This window comes from Battus philenor, unplaced genomic scaffold, assembly GCF_028537555.1.
Source record: "Battus philenor isolate CCGP_79_NKW_IND1 unplaced genomic scaffold, ilBatPhil1.0.hap1 SCAF_4, whole genome shotgun sequence".
Lineage (NCBI taxonomy): Eukaryota > Metazoa > Arthropoda > Insecta > Lepidoptera > Papilionidae > Battus > Battus philenor.
The window spans coordinates 1,476,558-1,495,693 of NW_027181704.1; the positions used below are offsets into that span (position 1 = coordinate 1,476,558).

Genomic DNA, 19,136 nt, shown 5'->3' on the forward strand with positions numbered 1-19,136 from the left:
TCGAAAGAAAATATGGAGTATGTAAGATGAATTGGTCGCACGACACGTAATGTTAAAAACTGAACATTGTAAGGGTGTCGTTAAAATATATTGAGGCGTATTTTTTCACTTAAACACATACAAAAACGTGAGCAAAGAAATCGTAAATATAAAACAAAAGCACGGAAGGTAATGTCTGTGGAATATAGTTAATAATAATATCAAAAATGTATATGTGCAATAGATTATTTATAATAAAAGATAACATTATTTTTTATTTTCAAAACTCATAAAGTTTCTAGTAATAAAACGGCGAGTTTGAATTTAGAATTCTAGTTTTCAACGTAGATTCTGTAGAGAGATGAAGCCTACAGACATTGTAACACGAACACCTATTCCGAACTAAAACAACGAAGAAAATTAGATACGAGATTGAGATAGGTTCCCCAGGACGACGTGAGTGGCTATTAAAAACCAATCAAGCGTCCGCTCCGATACCGGGGTACCGCACAAGCACTCGATGCTTACTTATACATCAGTATCACTGATGGAATTATTTCTTCATTCATTTTTCATTGAAAGCTCTTTTTAAGATTTTAGTGGTGTAACGCTTCAAGCTTTTGACTTAAATTTATAATTACGGGCTATATTTCTGCTATAAACATAATAGTGACTTGACCCTTGACCACACACACACACACACACATAAATGTACATATAAATGTGTGTGCATTTATATGTACATACGTGTGTGTTTGTGTGTGTATGCCTGTGTGAGCGTGCGTGCGTGCGTGCGTGTGTATTTGTGAGTGTGTGTGTGTGTGAGCGTACGTGTGTGTGTATGTGTGTGTTACGAATCTCGTGTGAATTAAACTAATTCTTTGTTTTTTGGTTTGTTTGGTTGTTCGCTGTTTTTGATTTAGTTGTGAAATAAAAAACGTATTGCGGCGCGGATGCGGTTAGTGATATGGTCGCAACAACTGTGACAGCCGGAACTAAGTTTTGTCACACTTTTCAAGATAAGCGTCAGTGTTGCCATTTCACAGCACAGCCCATTCACTCGGCGGTTTTAGGCGTGCATTATAAAAAAACAGGGATACATGAAAAGGACAAACTGATAGCTACATAGTTATTATTGATAATTAGTAAAATTATAATAAATCGTACAGATCACAGTGAATTAGAAAGACGCGCATGTACTTTCTGATGTGTTTATTTTAATTGGTCATTGTGTAAACATCATTATCACTTCATCTATAGCATATCTCTAAAACATAGGCCTTATCTATAAATTACCAAAAGAACCTGTTAGAAGCGGATTGTATCCAGCGCCTGCCCACAACGTTAAAACCGTCGTCTACTCTTACCGATTCGTAAACATATTTAAACCTAATTATTTTAACATATTTTTGATAATAAAAATAAATTTCAAGTAGTCAGAAAATAGTCCGGGATACACTCTGTCATCAAAAAGTAAGTTGAAAATGTGGGTAACATTTCCTAGGTTGGTAGGACCATCTATAACATTTGCCAAGCGTCTGTTTGCAGTGGCGTAGCTAGGGGGTGGCGAGCGGGGCGGCCGCACCAGGCACCACAAGCAGGGGGGGCACCAAAGTTGAAAATAATTTTTTTTTAATTTTTTTTTTATTATTTTGAACCAAAAAAATTATATATTAACTATATTCTGTTCTGAATTTTGAAATTATTTAGACTCTTTAGAAGGGGGGGGGGGCACCATGCCCCAATCTGCCCCAGGCCCCATATACCATAGCTACGCCACTGTCTGTTTGTTAGAAGTTAAAATATAATTTGGTTCAACCCTAACCAAATTGAAAGATTTTCTCGGTCTCAAATGCGCCTCCTAGACCGGCGATAAAGTACACAATTTTTTTTGAAAAAAAAAAAAACGCCTCAAAAAGTCAACTCGTATTCGTTTCGTATTCGCCCAAGTTGGCTCCGTGCGACTTCCAGCTGTTCAGAAAACTGAAAAAGCTAATGCAAGTATTAATTTTTGACATGATTAAAAAAATAAAAATCACATCGAAGGTCTTGAAGGCTATATCGGAATAAAATATTCCGACTGTTTCGAGGACTGAAAACGTTGGCAAAAGTTCGTCTTATCGAACGGGGATTACGTTGAAGGGAATAAAATCGATTTGGAAGAATAAAAAAAGAATTTATTTTTCATGTACAAGTTCACCTTACTTGTTGGTCACTTTTTTTTCAAGAACGTTTTAAAACATGAAGCACTAACAGAAGTTACTGATCAGTGTGAAACAATTATACTAAAGGAATACACAACTAAGATAAAGTACAATGACTTATTTTATGAAATAATAAGGAATTTATTCAGAGTATTTAACTTATATGCAGCGGTAATGATAGCGTGTGATACAACTGAAATCTCTTTGTAACTGCTGAAACATTTCAAATCACTCAAGATATAACGTCGGTTGATTTCTCGATCAAGAACTAGATTTTTCGTAGCATGATAGGATCTTTTGAAATTTAGTTGGTAAAAGAGAGGAGACTGGTGGATGAAGGTGAACGTCAATGCATTTAAAAATTTTAGGGGGGTCGTCAGCCCCGATCTCAGCAATCGGCCCGTCTCTCTACAATGAAATAGACATGAATTTAATACGATGTATATATATAATCGAGAATTTATGTGATTCCAATTTGACCAACGTTTAAAAGGTTTTTTTTTTTAATACTCCTTCTCCATCTTGATTTCAGGACAAGGATATGTACCTTCCTATTTTCACCCTCTTTCATTCTTTAAATTTTTTCTTTTTTCTCCCTCTTTAATACTTCATATTTTCTATCATTTAGTATACATTCAACATACAGAATTAACCCACATTACATTCACGCATCGCCTCCCATCCCTCGCCACATTTCCTGTTACGGGGTTTTGTTACGCCTAATTACCTCACAAGGTTTACGAGATTGACAACAGACCTTTTCCTTACTTTAAGACGATAATAAATACTTCAATGTATATCATATATAGGATGATCGGATATAGGTGTAAAATTACTGTAGATTTGTCTAAACAAAAATAACTGTACCTGTCAAAACAGACATTTAAAACCATTACTACCTATTTATAATCATATATATATTGAATTGATAAGATATTTTGAAGAGTTTTAGAATTTATAATTGCTGTAGACAATATAAATAAATACATTAAAAAAACTTTGAAGTTAAACGGTTTTTTGATAACAATATTGTGGTGGTTGTAGAAAAATATGTACCTAGTCCGCCATAAACGGAACGGCGTCCATCTTGAATTTTAAATTTTGACATAATCGTCGTGTTTTACTAGTGTAGCCCTTTCATTTGATACCCATATTGAGGGGATTAAGGAAAAATATGTAATCCGCCATTTTGTATCGGCGGCCATCTTAGATTTATAATGTTATTGATTTTATTATAATGTATTGTCATCTAAATTAAATGTGTGTACCAAATTTCTGATCAATCTGACAACGGGAAGGTGCTTAAATTTCAATTTCTAATTTTGACCCAAATAAATTCCGTACGGGTCGAACTAACTAAATAAAACCGTTTAAAAAAAAAGAACCTCGCGGTATCTACGTTAGTGATAATTATTGGTTTCTTTAATATCTCCAGTTCTCTATGGGACGCCTGAGCTTGTACTTGTATAGGTCAAGATGACATTTAAACTGTTTGAAACATGAACAAGATATTTCGAATACTAGTACTCGATGTGCTTGTTGCAAAATGTCAATTGCACTAAGAGAAGTTGGTCTACACGTATTGTCCAATTACATCGGAACGCGTGCCGTTGTATTTTCGAGACGATGGTTGGAGCGGCCATTTTGAAACGTCAAGAGTTGAATTGTAAATTTTACAATCCACTTACTTTGCGTTGATTTATAGTTTCCCATTTTAAATTTATGCTAACGTTATATATACACACATATATATATATATATATATATATATATATAACGTATAGTTCATCAATATATATATAACAAAGGCCAATTTTTTTTTCAATTTTCACACGAGTAATATGCATTATTATTACATGGCAGATTAACCATAATTGCCACGCTTGACAGGCGGGTTGGCGACCGAAGTATGGTTTTATAGTACGCAGAAGACGCTGACTATCCTCTGGTGTTGTCTCAAACCTATTTGTGGGCAGTGGAAATCCTATGTAATTAATACACAGAGCATATATAAGAATACAGTCCGGACATCGAACCCGGAACCAATGATCATAAGTCTCGGTCCCTCACCTTTGAGCTGCCACTAATTCTTTATCGCATAATATTAAAAACGGCTCGAAAAATGTTCTGTCAAAAAGTTCGTGAAGGTCACTTGTTGTAAGTATTGTGACTGTCTCAATTCACATAAAGCAGAGTTGTAGAAAGATACATTAACTATAAATTAAGTTATTTTATCTAAATTACCTGAATTGAGAAATTGTTTCATTCATATCAGTATTAAGTTTAGAGAATTAGTGAAGAAAATTCTAGACTAAATACCGCACGATATGAGTAAAGGACTGTTTGACGGTAGCTCGAAGAATTGCTCGTTAGAAGGGGCAGTGAGCTGGGTACATCGCTCGTGCAATCGCCTGTTGGGTTCGAAAGGTTCTTGGGTGGCAACTACAAGCCGGTGGACGCGTGGGTTGGCCCCCCACTACGTAGACCGACAACAATTATTTATTTTCTTATTTATCTAAAAGTTGTGAAGAAGAAGCAGGAAAGAACACAACAAAACATATTTTAATAAAGTTCAATATAGATTTACTAAATACATATACACTTCATCAGACATAGCCTAAATGAAATCAAAATAATCCGGAGATATCACTGCCCAGGGTTGTCATTTAAATATTTATTCATTGAATAATAAGCGCTTTCCGTTAACATATATATATTCCCAGAACAGTGATAAGTAAAGAGAATGTTTTAATGTACGAATTAATGACAAGATAACGATCAACTTAAAGTAAGTTATATTACTTAACTATTACAGTAAACAGTGTCACATATCATCTGAGCTTATACACTTAAGACATGAGATAGTACCCACTTAATAACATAACTTATTTGCTCACTTAAACTTCAGAAATGTGGTATTACAACTCATACATAATTTACTTAGAATTGCATCATTTTATAACATGTATGCGCCATTTTTATACGTATTATTAACTAACTAGAAATTTATGACGGAGAAACTTGTTTTAATGTACTAGTTATAAAAATGATTAGTTGGTGAATCAAAACTACGAGAGGTAATCGACAAGGCAGACATATTTGTATTAGCGTATTTGTAGTAGTTCAGTTCGATTTTTATTGAACAGTTAAAAATAATTTCTTAACATACAGCCTGATTGGTTATAAGAGAAAATTGTAGTACATCATTAAAAATCTTTTGAGATATCACATCTATTTTTATCACCCTATATATGGTGATCATTTTAAACTAAAAAACGACAAAACAATAATGTTAATGTGTAGCAGTTCTAATTTTGAAAAAACTTTTTCTAACTATACTAACATTAAGTTATTTATTATTTCTAAACCCATTAATTTTTGAAATGGTGCACCATATATATTGAAAGCAAATAAGATATATATTCACCCTTACATACTCTAGTATAACTTGTTGAGGAATTGGAATTCCATTCTATATTTGTTGAATGCGTAACGACAGAGGACTTCCTCTGATTAAACGACTTCGTTTAGATGTACAACTTGTCAAGGTCCAGACAATGGAGTTTCTCTACCATAAAAGGATCTTGAAAGTTTTAAGAAGCTAAGGTAAACTTTAAGCTATTAACAGGTTCTAAGCAGTGATAGCTTAGCGGTAGTCGACTGACTTGTGATCATGGGTCGTGGGTTCGATTTCGGGAATAAAATGTTATGTAATTCTCACTTTGTGCATAAATTGTATTATATGGTCACTGCTTACAAACATTTTCCAGAAAATGGACAGCAGCATCCTCTGTATATTATAATGCCTTACTGCGATCGTCAACACTCCTGCAAAGTGTGGCGATTTTGGTATATCCCTTTATAGATATATTTGAGGGAAGCTTTTGCCTTACAGTGGGTGTCTATAGGCTGAAATAACAAAGAAATTCAGTAAATAAATTAAAAAAAAAGTTAAATAAATAAATCGTTAAAGAGTGTAACGAATTTTTATGAATATAATAAACCTTTCTTTTATCTAACTATATTTAATGACTTGGTTTCAGATGAAGGCTTGTTAAATAGAGTTCTCTTTCATGTCTGTTTAAATTTTGACTCTTTTATAGATCCTTTTTTCTTCACATAAATGATTTAAATAAAAAAATCTATTTTAGATATGTATTAGTATTTGATGTTTCAGCAACATTATGAGGTAACACTAACTTGTGCGTGTTTAACGTGGACAAGACTCAAGATGTTGTGGCGGAGTTTAACAGGTTTGGTAGGCTATGTTAGAGACAACACCTAGCTAAAAAGCACATAAATTAAATCACTTGGATGAAAGATAGACACAGTTTATTTTAAATGTCATCCGCCTACAACTTCAGATACACCAGCGCCGTGGATTGACAGATAAGTGAAAGCATTTTGACAACAGTGATTATTTCGCTACAATGCGATTGCAAGAATACGACAACTGCCGCGCAGATACTGGCGTACAACCTGAGAATGGCAGTATGGAGAAGAGACGAGGAAGTGGTCGCACTAAACGTAATGTTTAAAACTGTACATTGTTAGGGCGTCGTGAAAAATAAACAAGATATCAATGATTTAAGAACCTAAGTTATAATTTATGATAGTTTAAGAGATTATGCATAAAGGCAAGTAAAAAAAATCGTAAATATTAAATGTAATCGTAAAAAATCACAGGCGTTAATGTCTGTGGAATGTAGCAAAAACTATCATCGGTATGTTATTAGCTGATAGACTCTTACTGCAAGACCTGCCATCCCCAGAACCATGGGAGAATATACTAATCACCACTCTTGGCAGATGAATTGGCGATCGTAATGTAGTAATATGGTACGCACAGGACAGTGCTGCATCATACTCTTAAAACTTGTTTTTGATTAGTGACAATTCTATATAACAAATGCAAGTTTCAATAATATAAGATTGAGGATTGTTGAGGAATCGAACCCACAACTTACGATCGTAAATCTCAGCTACCTTTACCTATGGTCATATCAATTGCACTATATTCTTCTATACAATATCAGTAAATTAATAAAAAAGATGAACGAAATCAAGTTATAAACTTTGTAATATGACTAAAAATCCAATATACACTAAAAGAAGTTTAAGTTTAGAATTAAAAATAAAAAGACGATAGGAGAGGCGATATTAAATCCGGACAGATCGCTCGTGGCGCTATCGGTGACGTGAGTGGCTATCAAAAAGTAATCAAACGAACACGTAACATCCCTTAAGGGCGTTATGCCATAGAAAAAAATATTTCCCTTAACCTTATATGTACTCGTAAATTATTTACGGATATTAACTTGAACTTATACTTAAGAACGTACACGTGCGAAATCACGGATACACAGTTGCAACAGTTATTTGTACAGGATGATTGTTTCTGGTGTAATAGCTTTGAAATCGCAAAAGATTTAGAAAATTGTAGATAACGGAATTATAACATGATAAATCGTTTTCGAAATTCGAATTAATTATTTTTTATTATCTGTCCCTACAGACACAAATAGAAGACATTACATTGTCGTTTTCATATATAAAAAATAAATGAATGCAATATATTTCAAGTTGATCACTTTATATATGTATGAAAACAGGTATAAAAGCCTTAAAGGTAGCCTTAAAGCTTTTTGCTGTCATAGGAGCTAAACATTCACTCTTTAACCAATCGTCATTCAGTCTTCTAAATTATTTAAATTTAATTATTCCATTATTTATATATTTCAATAGACGAAAGATTAGATCAGGTGAAAAGAAGAAAATTTGACGAGTATATTATAAATTTTATACAACAATGTTTGCAAAGTAGATTACAATTTGGATGGATATATATATTTGTATATATATATATATATATATATATATATATATACGTATTTTTCTTGGTCATGCAACGTAACTTGAAAACGGCTTTACTGATTTCATTTACCTTTATATATAAGTTTACTAATATTTTAGAGAAGGTTCTTATGACAAAATTCAGTTAGAAATGCGGCTTACAGTTTAATATCGATAAATAAACCACTTGGACAGTGATTGCGTGTATCTGACATTAATTAGGAAAATCTATGTTTTCACATCTTTTGTATATAGCCCGTTCCCGTGTTGGAAAATTTATTTACTCACTTGAAAATGTAGTTAACAAGTATTAACAAAAAATAGTATTATCACTTAATTTATTATAGTTGTAGTCTTTTATATTTATTAAGGTTTTAATTGACTATTTATAGGTAAAACAGTACAACGTATATCAGGCCAGTATGAATTTGATAAGAAACATTGCGACATAACATTTGAAAATAAGTAGCACCTTCTTACGAGCAATTCTTCGAACTATCAGCATTTCTGATTTCATCTCTCATCTACTCACCTGCTTTTCATTTATATTGTAGTAATATGTTAGATAAATTCGAAACTAGTAAATAGTAATATTGAAGCAGTTCAGTTTAATTACGCTCCACGATGAAATAACAAATTTTAACGTCACATTCGTACCGTATAGAATAACAAACTTAGACATGTGTGCATAGAATAATTATGTAAATAATCGTCAGTGGATTTTGTGGTGGGTAAACACGGCGCTTTCGCTATATGAGTCGGCTCTACCGCTGTACAAACAGAAAGTGCTTTCAAACTATTTCCTAGCGAGAATGCCTTCGGTTTATGTACGTTTCACATTAGTTTTGATCGTATTATGTTAATATTATTATATGTAAGATAATTAAGAATTTATTTATGTTTTTTAATCTTCTTATGATGTGAAGCATTATCATGTTGGTGGTTTTTTTATCTCCGATTATTACTAAACTACACTCTTTGGAGGTCTTTTACCTTAAATATACACACACGTATATATATATATATATATATATATATATATACATATATATATTACTTGTATAGGAGCTGGTTAAAATAGTTTTCAAATTTGTAGACTATGTACTGCCAGAAGTTAACAGCTTGTCGCATTCAAATGGAAAAATAAAATTTCGGATTGGAAATCGATGGAAAAATCTTTAGTTTTTGCTGATAAATTAGCTTTGCATTAACAATAATAACCTATAAGAATTCACAGATAACCTATATAAATAAAACAAATAACCAATAGCAATATAATAAATGGCCTATAACAATATAACAAATAACCTAAAGAAACAAAACAAATAACCTATAACAATATAAAATATAACCTATAGTCTTTTAATAAATAATATATATGACAATATAACAAATAACCTATAGCAATGTTACAAATAACAATTGACCATGTAGATATTAATAATACAAAAATGAAATTAATTAAGGATGATCGAAGAGTATCTTATAACGGCTTTCAAATATGTATGCGGATAAAACGTAGTAAGCAAACATGTCTCTAATGGCGTCATTTAATTATAATTAATTAAATAACGCTTATATTACTGGATTTTTTTAAGATATTATTAAATTAATAAAACTTACTAAGCCACGGCATTATCTTTTATTTTGTTGAGAATATTCTTAAGTTTCGTGAAAATAATTTCAGGCGAGTATTTCGTAGATTAATCAAAATAGGTAGCAGATCACATAAAATATAATACAGTTTAACATACACTACGTTTAATCACTTTTGATGACCAATAATTGGTACCTTTTTTGGTTTTGGAGGGGAAATCATCCTGATTTTCAAGATACCCTGCTGTGGGGGGAGAACAGGGTCATGATAGATTCCTACCCACTAAAAATCCATGTGATGGTCACCACACTCTGCAATTTATGAGGAACCATAGTGTTAAGAATTTTTTTATTATGTCCAAAAGCCGCTGTGAAATTTTTGATAGTTCGTTCAGGGTTATGCGTTGTAAACTCTACCACGGAAACCCTCGTGGTGCGTCAAGATGTAAATATATATATAAATATATATATATATATATACTTATATATATATATATATATATAGGTGTGTGTGTGTGTGATTATATACAAATATATGTTTATATTAACTTTAACATAATTTTATGAATAAAATATATACCTTAATCACAAGACGTGAAAGATCTGTATCACTTTTATCTATATTCGCAGTTTATCAAAGTTTAATCTATTTTTTATTAGTATTCCAATTTATTTAAATTTAACTAACAAAATATGTAAATAAATGATGAAAACGTCTAAAATAAGCTGTAAACATTTAAATTCTCGTCACATCATTAATTTCTTTAAAAAAAAGGTCTAAAGGTTCCCAACACAATAGGTCCACTCAAAAGGACGAAAATTATAAAAGAAAGCATAATAATCTATTGTATGCCGTTAAAGTACATTTGAGCATTCTCCAGGGCTGTCGTAGTCTGGGCGCGTTCCATTAATCAAAAAATATCTTGGCGCAAAACATAGCCGGCTGCCTCGTGTTTCGATGTTAACGGCTGTGACGTAACATTTAATTATGACGTCACTGTCAGCTTTTTAAACTTTTATTATTATTTTTCCTGTTTATCGGTATTCTACAGACTATATATTGGAGAGTGTGTGACTGAATTACACCAAATAATTACCCCATTTCCTTTCTTCCATCGGACAACAAGACATACGGATTCACGTTATCCGTACACAGTTGAAATTTCCACCCGCTCTATTTTTTTGTTTAATACTTTTATTATATGAACAGCCAAGGAATAGAACAACTTACTGGCGTCATTGTTCCATAGCACGTGTAGTCGTGGACTTAGATCAGAGATTTCTAATAAGACCGATTAGAAGCGTTTTCCAACTACCTTAACATGGTCATGTGTCCAACTTTTGGATGTAAATCCTATCTTCAATCACAGCAAGTTCAGTTCTAGACATAGGTCTTCCTCAGAGATTTCCAATAGTATCAATAGTAAACATTTTCCAACTACTTTTACATGGTCGTCTGTCCATCTTTTGGATGGAATCCTATGTTTCATCATCGTTATCTTCACTTCATTCATAGCAAGTCCAGTTCTGGACATAAGTCTTCCTCAGAGATTGCCAATAGTATCAATAGTAGACATTTTCTAACTACCTTAACATGGTCATCTGTCCACTTTTTGGCTGGACGTCCTATGTTTCATTATTATCATCATCGTTTTATCTATGGCATGTCCATTTCTAGAATAGGTTTTCCTCATAGATTTCCCATAGCGCCTATTGAAAGAGTTTTCCAATGACCTTAACGAAGTCATTTGTCCATCTTTTAGACCGACATCCTATGTTTCATCATTCATCATCATGATTACAACCATAGAAAGGCCTATGCTGCTTTTAGGCCTGCCCTATAGATTTCGAAAAGGACTAGAAGGGAACAGCTTGCCTGCTGGAACTTCAACTTTTCCATCCGCTGAGCTATACCAGTTACTTATTTTCATCTACACATCTCCTCATTCCTGAAACAATCTTCTAGAGAAATGCTGACTAAAGGTCTGTCCATGATTCGTTAAGCGACTTTTAGATGTTTACCAAATTATAATTTAAGGACACGTGATATTTTTATGAAGTAAAAATTAAGCAATATTCTCTCTTGTTACAGACTCAATCACGCGTTAGCTGGTCTTAGGCCCTGGTGGTGGCATGTATGCAACGTGTCCTTGCACGCTGCATGTTGTGCGCTGGTCGCCAGGGCATGCGTCACCGTAGCCCACCTGCAACGTCCATTCGCAGCTCTTGCAGCTCTGCTCTTTGCAGTACATCCTGTACATACAGAAGCGGTAATTATGATTCATTTAGTTTAGATATAGTGATAACATATGGATCCTAGACGTGGTCACTTAGATGGGCTTTATAAGAAGGTTCAGGGTCAACCAGAGATCAATGGAGAGGGATGAGGAGAAATGAGGAGATCCATATAGGTAATAAACACACTGAAGTAGCTTAAATAATTGCTTGTCTGATGTGGAAAGGTATATCGCCCGTACAACCTATGACCCAGGTCATCGTGGCGATTTTTGGAAGAGGTGCCTATGCCTTGTGGTGGGCGTCAATCGGTTGCAGAAAAAAGAAGAAGAATGGCATTGAGTAAAAGTATACAAATCTCTGGAGCGGCACTATGGATATATATTCATTAGAATTCCTCGCTCGTTAAATTGAGTAACATTTTAGTTTGGGTTCAATGTTAACATGTTTTTATGTCATCTAGGATGTTAAGTAAGAAAAGGACCAATATTTAACCGAATCTTATGACACAAAAAACTTTACTTACTCAAAGACTCTGTGTTTGGCACTAATCGGTGTAACATAACTCCTGTAAAATGTCCCGTGGAGGAGTGAAATACGTGTGGAGTGATTTAACGGTGGCATTTGTGTAGTTCGCATTGTTTGCCGCATGCGTATTTATCAGCGGGCTGGCGGGCGGTGCACTTTGTTGCACGACTACCACTGCTTATGCGGAAGTGGCTAAATATTGGTCCTTTTCTTACTTATAGACTTCCGCAAAATAACGCCTGATTCCATTAAATATTCTGGGTTTTTGTCTACAGTTCTGGAATATGTTTTTTTCTTTACAGGTTGCCGGTGTAGTAGGTAGAGCAGATGTTCTTGCCTGCATATTTTTTCTCTCTTCACTTTTAGTTTATCATAGGTGAGTATATACGTTCCAATAATTAATTTTTCCTTGCGAAACATTATAATTTTATGTAGTAAGTGCGCATAAAAAATTAAATCTGAAACTTTGTACTGTTGCATTTCAGTACAATAATAAGTTAAATTTAAAGACATATTACAGAATGATATTTATCTATACAAATAAATAAAACTGGAGTGTCTGTTTTTCTTGTTAAATTTCAAGATGAAGTCGCCGGGAATAATTTCTATATAATAAAACTTAATTCAAGGCGACCTTTTGATGAAAAATTAATACGACAAAATGTTTTCTCGTATATATTTTTGTAACATAAGAGCAAAGTAATAATTATTGTAGATAATACACATAAAACTACATATTTTATTTCATAAAATATCTGAAACGAAAAAAAAAATTATACTTTAAATATATTTTAGTTAAATTCCACGCGATCAAAGTCGCGGGCACAGTAAGTTTATTGATTAAATGTCTAATTAATTTTAATTAATTTTAATTTAATGATCGATGAAGACTGATCTTTGTATTATTAAATGGCAATATAAATTTGAGCTCGTCAACTGCCAGTCGTGCGAAGTTCATAGCATGCTGTCAAACGTGCGATGTTCACGTCGAACTGTCAAATGTTATGTAGAATATTGTGTTCATGGGTCATTCTTTACAGAACAGTTTTAACTTTGAATTTCATGGATATATTGGCGAATTATTTACTCACGACTTTCCTTTTTAAATTTATATTTTACTTACTTAATATTATTTCTGTTTATCCTTTTAAAATGAATATCTTCTTTTTAGACCTGCAAGTGGTAAGAAATGTGTCTGGCTGAGCGTGATGCTTGGCGCACTCAGCATGCTGGCCAAGGAGACTGGCATCACTATACTACTTCTGAACCTGGTCATCGACTTCTATAGATGTTGGCCGTTTGTCAAGAGGTAAAATGACCATACTTGTTTTTTATTATAGTATCTGTTGATATCGCCGATAGCAGAAGTGAGCAAACTTTTAAATAAAGATAGATAGGAAGAAAGAGAGAAAGAATTTTTGAGTTACGAAAGAAGCAAGATTAAAAAAAATCTAAAAATTATTTATATCCAATAATGTTACATCCTTGACCCACTCGTGCTAGGGGAACAAAAAAACACTTTAATAAATATTAAAAAAAAATAAGCGGGCCGCGCATAAAGTAACATCTATTAATAATTTAAAAAATTTTAACAATGAAATTAAAAAAAAAGATTTAAAACACAAAATTTTAATGCAAAAAAAACGAATGAAAAACGAAGAAAAAAATTAAAGTACTTGAAATTTTTAATCAAAAATTTGGCAATGTTTTTTCGATACACTCTGATTAATATTAACATTTAGTAACTCAGTCTGGATTTTCAGTTTGATCGGATCAATGTCATGGTGCAAAATATTTTTTGAAAGAATTTGTATTCCTAACAGAAAAATAATTTCATTAATTTTTTCCTAAAAAAAATTAAATCGATATACATATCTCCATCTGGTAAAGATCTGCAGGGATCTGGTAGAGAGAGAGAGATAAGACCTCTTGTACTGCTGTATACAGTATTTTTTTATTATCTGCGGTGTACAATTAAGTGTAAATAAATAAATAATTTACTCTGTATGCCAATCACTTCCAATTCAAAGTCTTCGGTAACTAATTAATTTGATAAAAATATATTGATGGGAAAAAATAGACAAAACTAATTCAATTTTAGAAAAGCTTGGTGGGCAGCATTATCATATTTATCGGGCCGCATGTTGCTCACCCCTGACCTATAGTATAATAATAATAGATAATTTTAAACATTCATTCAAATAATTTAAAAGGCGGAGGTGAGGTACAGCTAGAACACGTTAGATAGGAAAATCGTAATATTTACATTTTACACGACCTAACGCAGAGGAAGCGACCACATCACTGACGGCGTCCGAATTCAAGTCGCCGTTCAAATTTTATTTCGAACGGTCTAGAATGTTTTTTTTTATAAAAGTATTGTTGCCGTAGTGGCCTAAAATACAAAGTGTGAACGCCACAGACTATTAAAACAGACGAAATAACATAAAAATAATTTAAAATAAAACATTATTTATTGAATTTGTTGCTCAGGATGCATTTAAAGTATATATCAGTATCAGTATCAAGTATACATCATAAGAGAGCTCGATAAAAAATCACACACACGTACTCACACACACACACACGCACACACACGCACACACGCACACACGCACACACGCACACGTGCGCACAATCTCATATATATGTAGAAGCCCACAGCAAGTCATAGACCTTCCTTAATGTTATCTATGGGGGGATATACCATACATATATCAGGCGTATGCATGCCATGCATATACATAGATAACAGAAGACGCTGCTGCCCATCCTATAGAGACTTTGTTTGTGAGCAGTGACAATCCTATATAAATGTAGAAAGTGTAAATTATGTAAAATCCTATCCGGGGAATCGAACCTATCGATCTACTATCGCAAGTGTTAGTCCTCTATCTTCTGGCTACCTTTGCGCACGTAAACAAGAAAATGTATTATTTATTTTATTGCAGCCTTTTACTTTTATTTTTCGTATACTTATAATATGTAATATATACATATAAGCAAGGTCAATCATTGTGGCGATATTTGGGGTGAGTGTACATCGTAGACATGATCATGATTTTAACAAAACAGAGTCAAGAAAAAAGTTAGCATTGTAAATGTGTTACTAAAAAAAATTGTATTATCAAAAGCTATTGCATGTAAGACGAGTCTCTTTACTTTCCTTTTTTATAGATAAACAGTAACAAAAGGCAGTAAGAAAGTACTAACTTAGAAACTTAGAAATATAAAATTAATTACAATTGTTACCTTATAACTATCTAATTAATAACATTAAATGATTTAAAGTCAAACAATGACAAAAAAAACAGAAATCAAAGATCCAGCACATTCTGCAGATCACACCGCAATAATTACGAGTCACAGCAAGCCGTCACGTTCCAATGAAGTTTAAATTGTATTATCAGTATTATATATGTTATATATTATGTATATTATATGAGATCTTTAAGTAAAGCTAAATATTAAAGTACATCGCTTATTCAGTGGGATTTCTTTTGTAACACACATTTTCTAATGAAAATTCCACGTTTAGAAAAGCTTTCTAGAACGCATTGTTGCGAATGTTTTAAAGTTTTTTTTTTCTTTTCCCATCGGTCCGCGCGCTTTCGTAGTCTTACGGTTTCCGATCGCGGCTAAATGTGTTTGTGAAACAATACCGACCGGCGAGATTTCGCGGTAAAGTTTCTAGAAAATTCCTTTCTGGTTTAAAAATACACTGAAACAAATATTTGTTTTATGGTTACACGATTTATTTGTTTATAACAGTTCTATTGAAGTGCAAATTAAAATACTCTCTTTCTTACTTTTCTAAGCCTTTCTCAACTATCAAATTAGAACTTCTTTATTGCTCTCCTCCTTTCTCTATCTGCGCAATAATGCTTGACTCTTTGTGATAGTTATGTGCCTCTTGTTTGAAATCACTAAGAAAGTAAATAAATGAATTAATTAATCACTCATATCTTCCTTTCAAAGAGAAGAAGGGGGGAAAGAGAGAAATAGAGCATGGAGGGATGAATTTAATATTATTAATCATTCAAATTTGTTTCAATAACATACTGAATTAGCGTAATTCATTCTTTCTGCATTTGTGATAATTTTAGACAAAATAATAAACCAAGTTCGTACATATAAACAAAATTTTTTTTATTAATGTTTACTATCTATGTGTAAAATACAGATAATGCTTGAAGAGACAAAATCTGTAATAGAAATAAGAATCAAATTGAGCCATTTGTAGCACAAAATTATAAATGAATTACAGCCAGGAGTTATTTACCTGTCGTATTACAATAGTTTCAAAGTGATCACTTTATATATGGTAATTGGAAATAGGTGTTACGTTTGAAGTTTAACAGGTTAGGTAGGCAATGTTAGAGACAACACCTAGCGAGCTGGAGCACAAAAATTAAAACGCTTGGATGAAAAATAGACAGGTTATTTTAAAAGGCAACAGCCTACAACTTCAGATACACCAACGACGTTATAAATTATTTTTAAGCGAATGAAATAATTTTTATATTAAACTTTCACCACTCATTTGTAAATATTAAACATTGATATAAAATAGATATAAGATAGTCTTTAGTTCCATATTCCATCACAGAACTAAAGATTTAACACAAATTCATAAAACAACAACACATATGTCACTTGACGCCGTTCGCCATTATTATATTTCATAATATTTTTCGACGTGAGACGCGGTTTTGACAACCGCCTACAAATCATACGTCGCGCGTCCTTTGTTTTTGCGCATGCGTAGACCGATGGATTGACAGATAAGCGAAAGCATTTTGACAACTGTGATCATTTCGCTACCACGTTAATCATTCTGTATGAATCAAATTTTGTACTAGATTTATTGTTTCAGATCAATTTACTCGTGGAAGATCGAAAAGAAATGCACAGGTTTATCGATACGAACGCTAAAAGTTTTACTGTCTCTAGCGTTGTTGGTATGCCTTCGTCTCGCGCTGTTGCAAGGAACGTGGCCTTCCTTTTCACCCCAGGACAACCCAGCTGCATTCCATCCCAGTTTTTTAGTTAGGTAAATACATAACAAAATTTTAATTTTTAACTAAAGATATTTTTTATCGGTCCTCGAGTGGCGACCACGTGCCATAGATAGACCCATACTAGGTAGACTAATGGCTTAGTCAAGGTCACGGAAAGTCTCTAGATGCGTACAGCGCAAGACCAGTTTTTATGGCAATCTTTTAGGAAGCCTTTGCTCTACAGTGGGAATTTATCGGTTGACATAATAATGATGATGATGATGAATTTTTTTTGAAGAGTGAAGAGTTCTCACTCACAGGAGACACAAGCAACCTTACTAAGAATAGGACTAATATATAGCTACTTCCGTTATGCAGCAGTAGTCGTGCAATAAAGTGCACCGCCCGCTAGTCCACTGATAAATGGGCATTCACGGAACATCCTCAGGATGTTACACCATGTTTCACCCCTACACACACATACGAGAAACACGCGTTGAGTAAATTAACGGTGGTAGTTGGTTTGGCATTGTTTGCCGCACGCGCATTTATCAGCGCACTGGCGGGCGGTGCACTTCATTGCACAACTACTGCTGCATAGCGGAAGTAGCTATATATTAGTACCTTTCTTAGTTAGGATGAACTTCCGCAAGGTAACGCTTGAATCTATTAGATACAAATAACCTTCCTATCAGTTCTATTGATCTGTAGAGCATATCTGTGTTCATTAGTGGACATCTTTTAAGCTGAAAAAATGATGATGAAACCCTAACTACTAGTATACTAACTTAGTAAGTTCGATAATTTACTTGATGGTGAACTTAGTTGTATTCATAGTAGTTTTAGATGGGTAACTGTAACAGTAATGTATTTTTAGATTGATGACGTTCTGCTACCTTGCGGCATTCAACTGGTGGTTGCTTCTTTGCCCCTGGACGCTCAGTCATGACTGGCAGATGGGGTCGGTGCCTCTGATCACAAGCGGCTGGGATCCTAGGAATCTCCTCACTTGCGCCGCGTTCGGTGCGCTGTTTTTTCTATGCTATCGATGTGTCGCCGACATCGAGGTAAGTCACAGGTTTAAATTTATTTTTTCATTGTTATGAGTATTTTCAAGAAGTCATGGAAGCCTACCTCTGGCTTACATCTCTTTGAAGGATTATTTAAAAATTCGCAACATACTTACGTAATTTCTTTTAAATTCATTAAGTCCAAAGACATCAATTATTCGTAGAATTTTAAAGAATTTACAAGCAAAGTAAAATAAATGTGTTCAATTTTTAATATTTAAATTAAATACTCAATATTTGATGCTTTTATTTATATAATTTCAACAAATAAAAAGTAAAAAAAAAAAATATTACCTTTTTTGCACAGATTTTGAATAAGTTTTCTATTGCATTTCGCGATACATTTACTTTTTTTTACTTATGGATTTGGCTATCAAAGAGGCCACCCCAGCTTTATATTGACGTAATACTGTGATCAAAAAGTAAGATGAATTTGTTTATAAATTGCAATTGCTTTTTTCATTTTTTTAAATCCATTTCAATTCCTTCTATGTAACCTCTCCGATGGAACCCACTTTTTCTAGCGCTTTTTCCAGTCTTAGAAATAGTAGGAATTGTTTTATTCCGGTATAGTCTTCAAGACCTTCTTTGATTCGATTTTTATCTCCTTTTGAATAGCCTAGAGTCGCACAAAGCCAAATCTGGCAAAAACCGTAGTTGTGTAATGATAT

The 19,136-nt window shown here is 33.2% G+C and overlaps 1 protein-coding gene across 1 annotated transcript in view; it reads left to right on the plus strand.

Annotated features, from left to right (window-relative positions):
* The window catches only part of LOC137929007 (protein O-mannosyl-transferase TMTC1-like), a 92,243-nt gene that overhangs the window by 62,505 nt on the left and 10,602 nt on the right, over positions 1-19,136 (plus strand). The window contains exons 2-6 of the mRNA XM_068772020.1: positions 11,725-11,902; positions 12,698-12,771; positions 13,567-13,704; positions 17,272-17,448; positions 18,273-18,462. Of these exons, the coding sequence (XP_068628121.1) occupies positions 11,725-11,902; positions 12,698-12,771; positions 13,567-13,704; positions 17,272-17,448; positions 18,273-18,462 (757 nt within the window). The remainder of the gene's footprint in view (positions 1-11,724; positions 11,903-12,697; positions 12,772-13,566; positions 13,705-17,271; positions 17,449-18,272; positions 18,463-19,136) is intronic.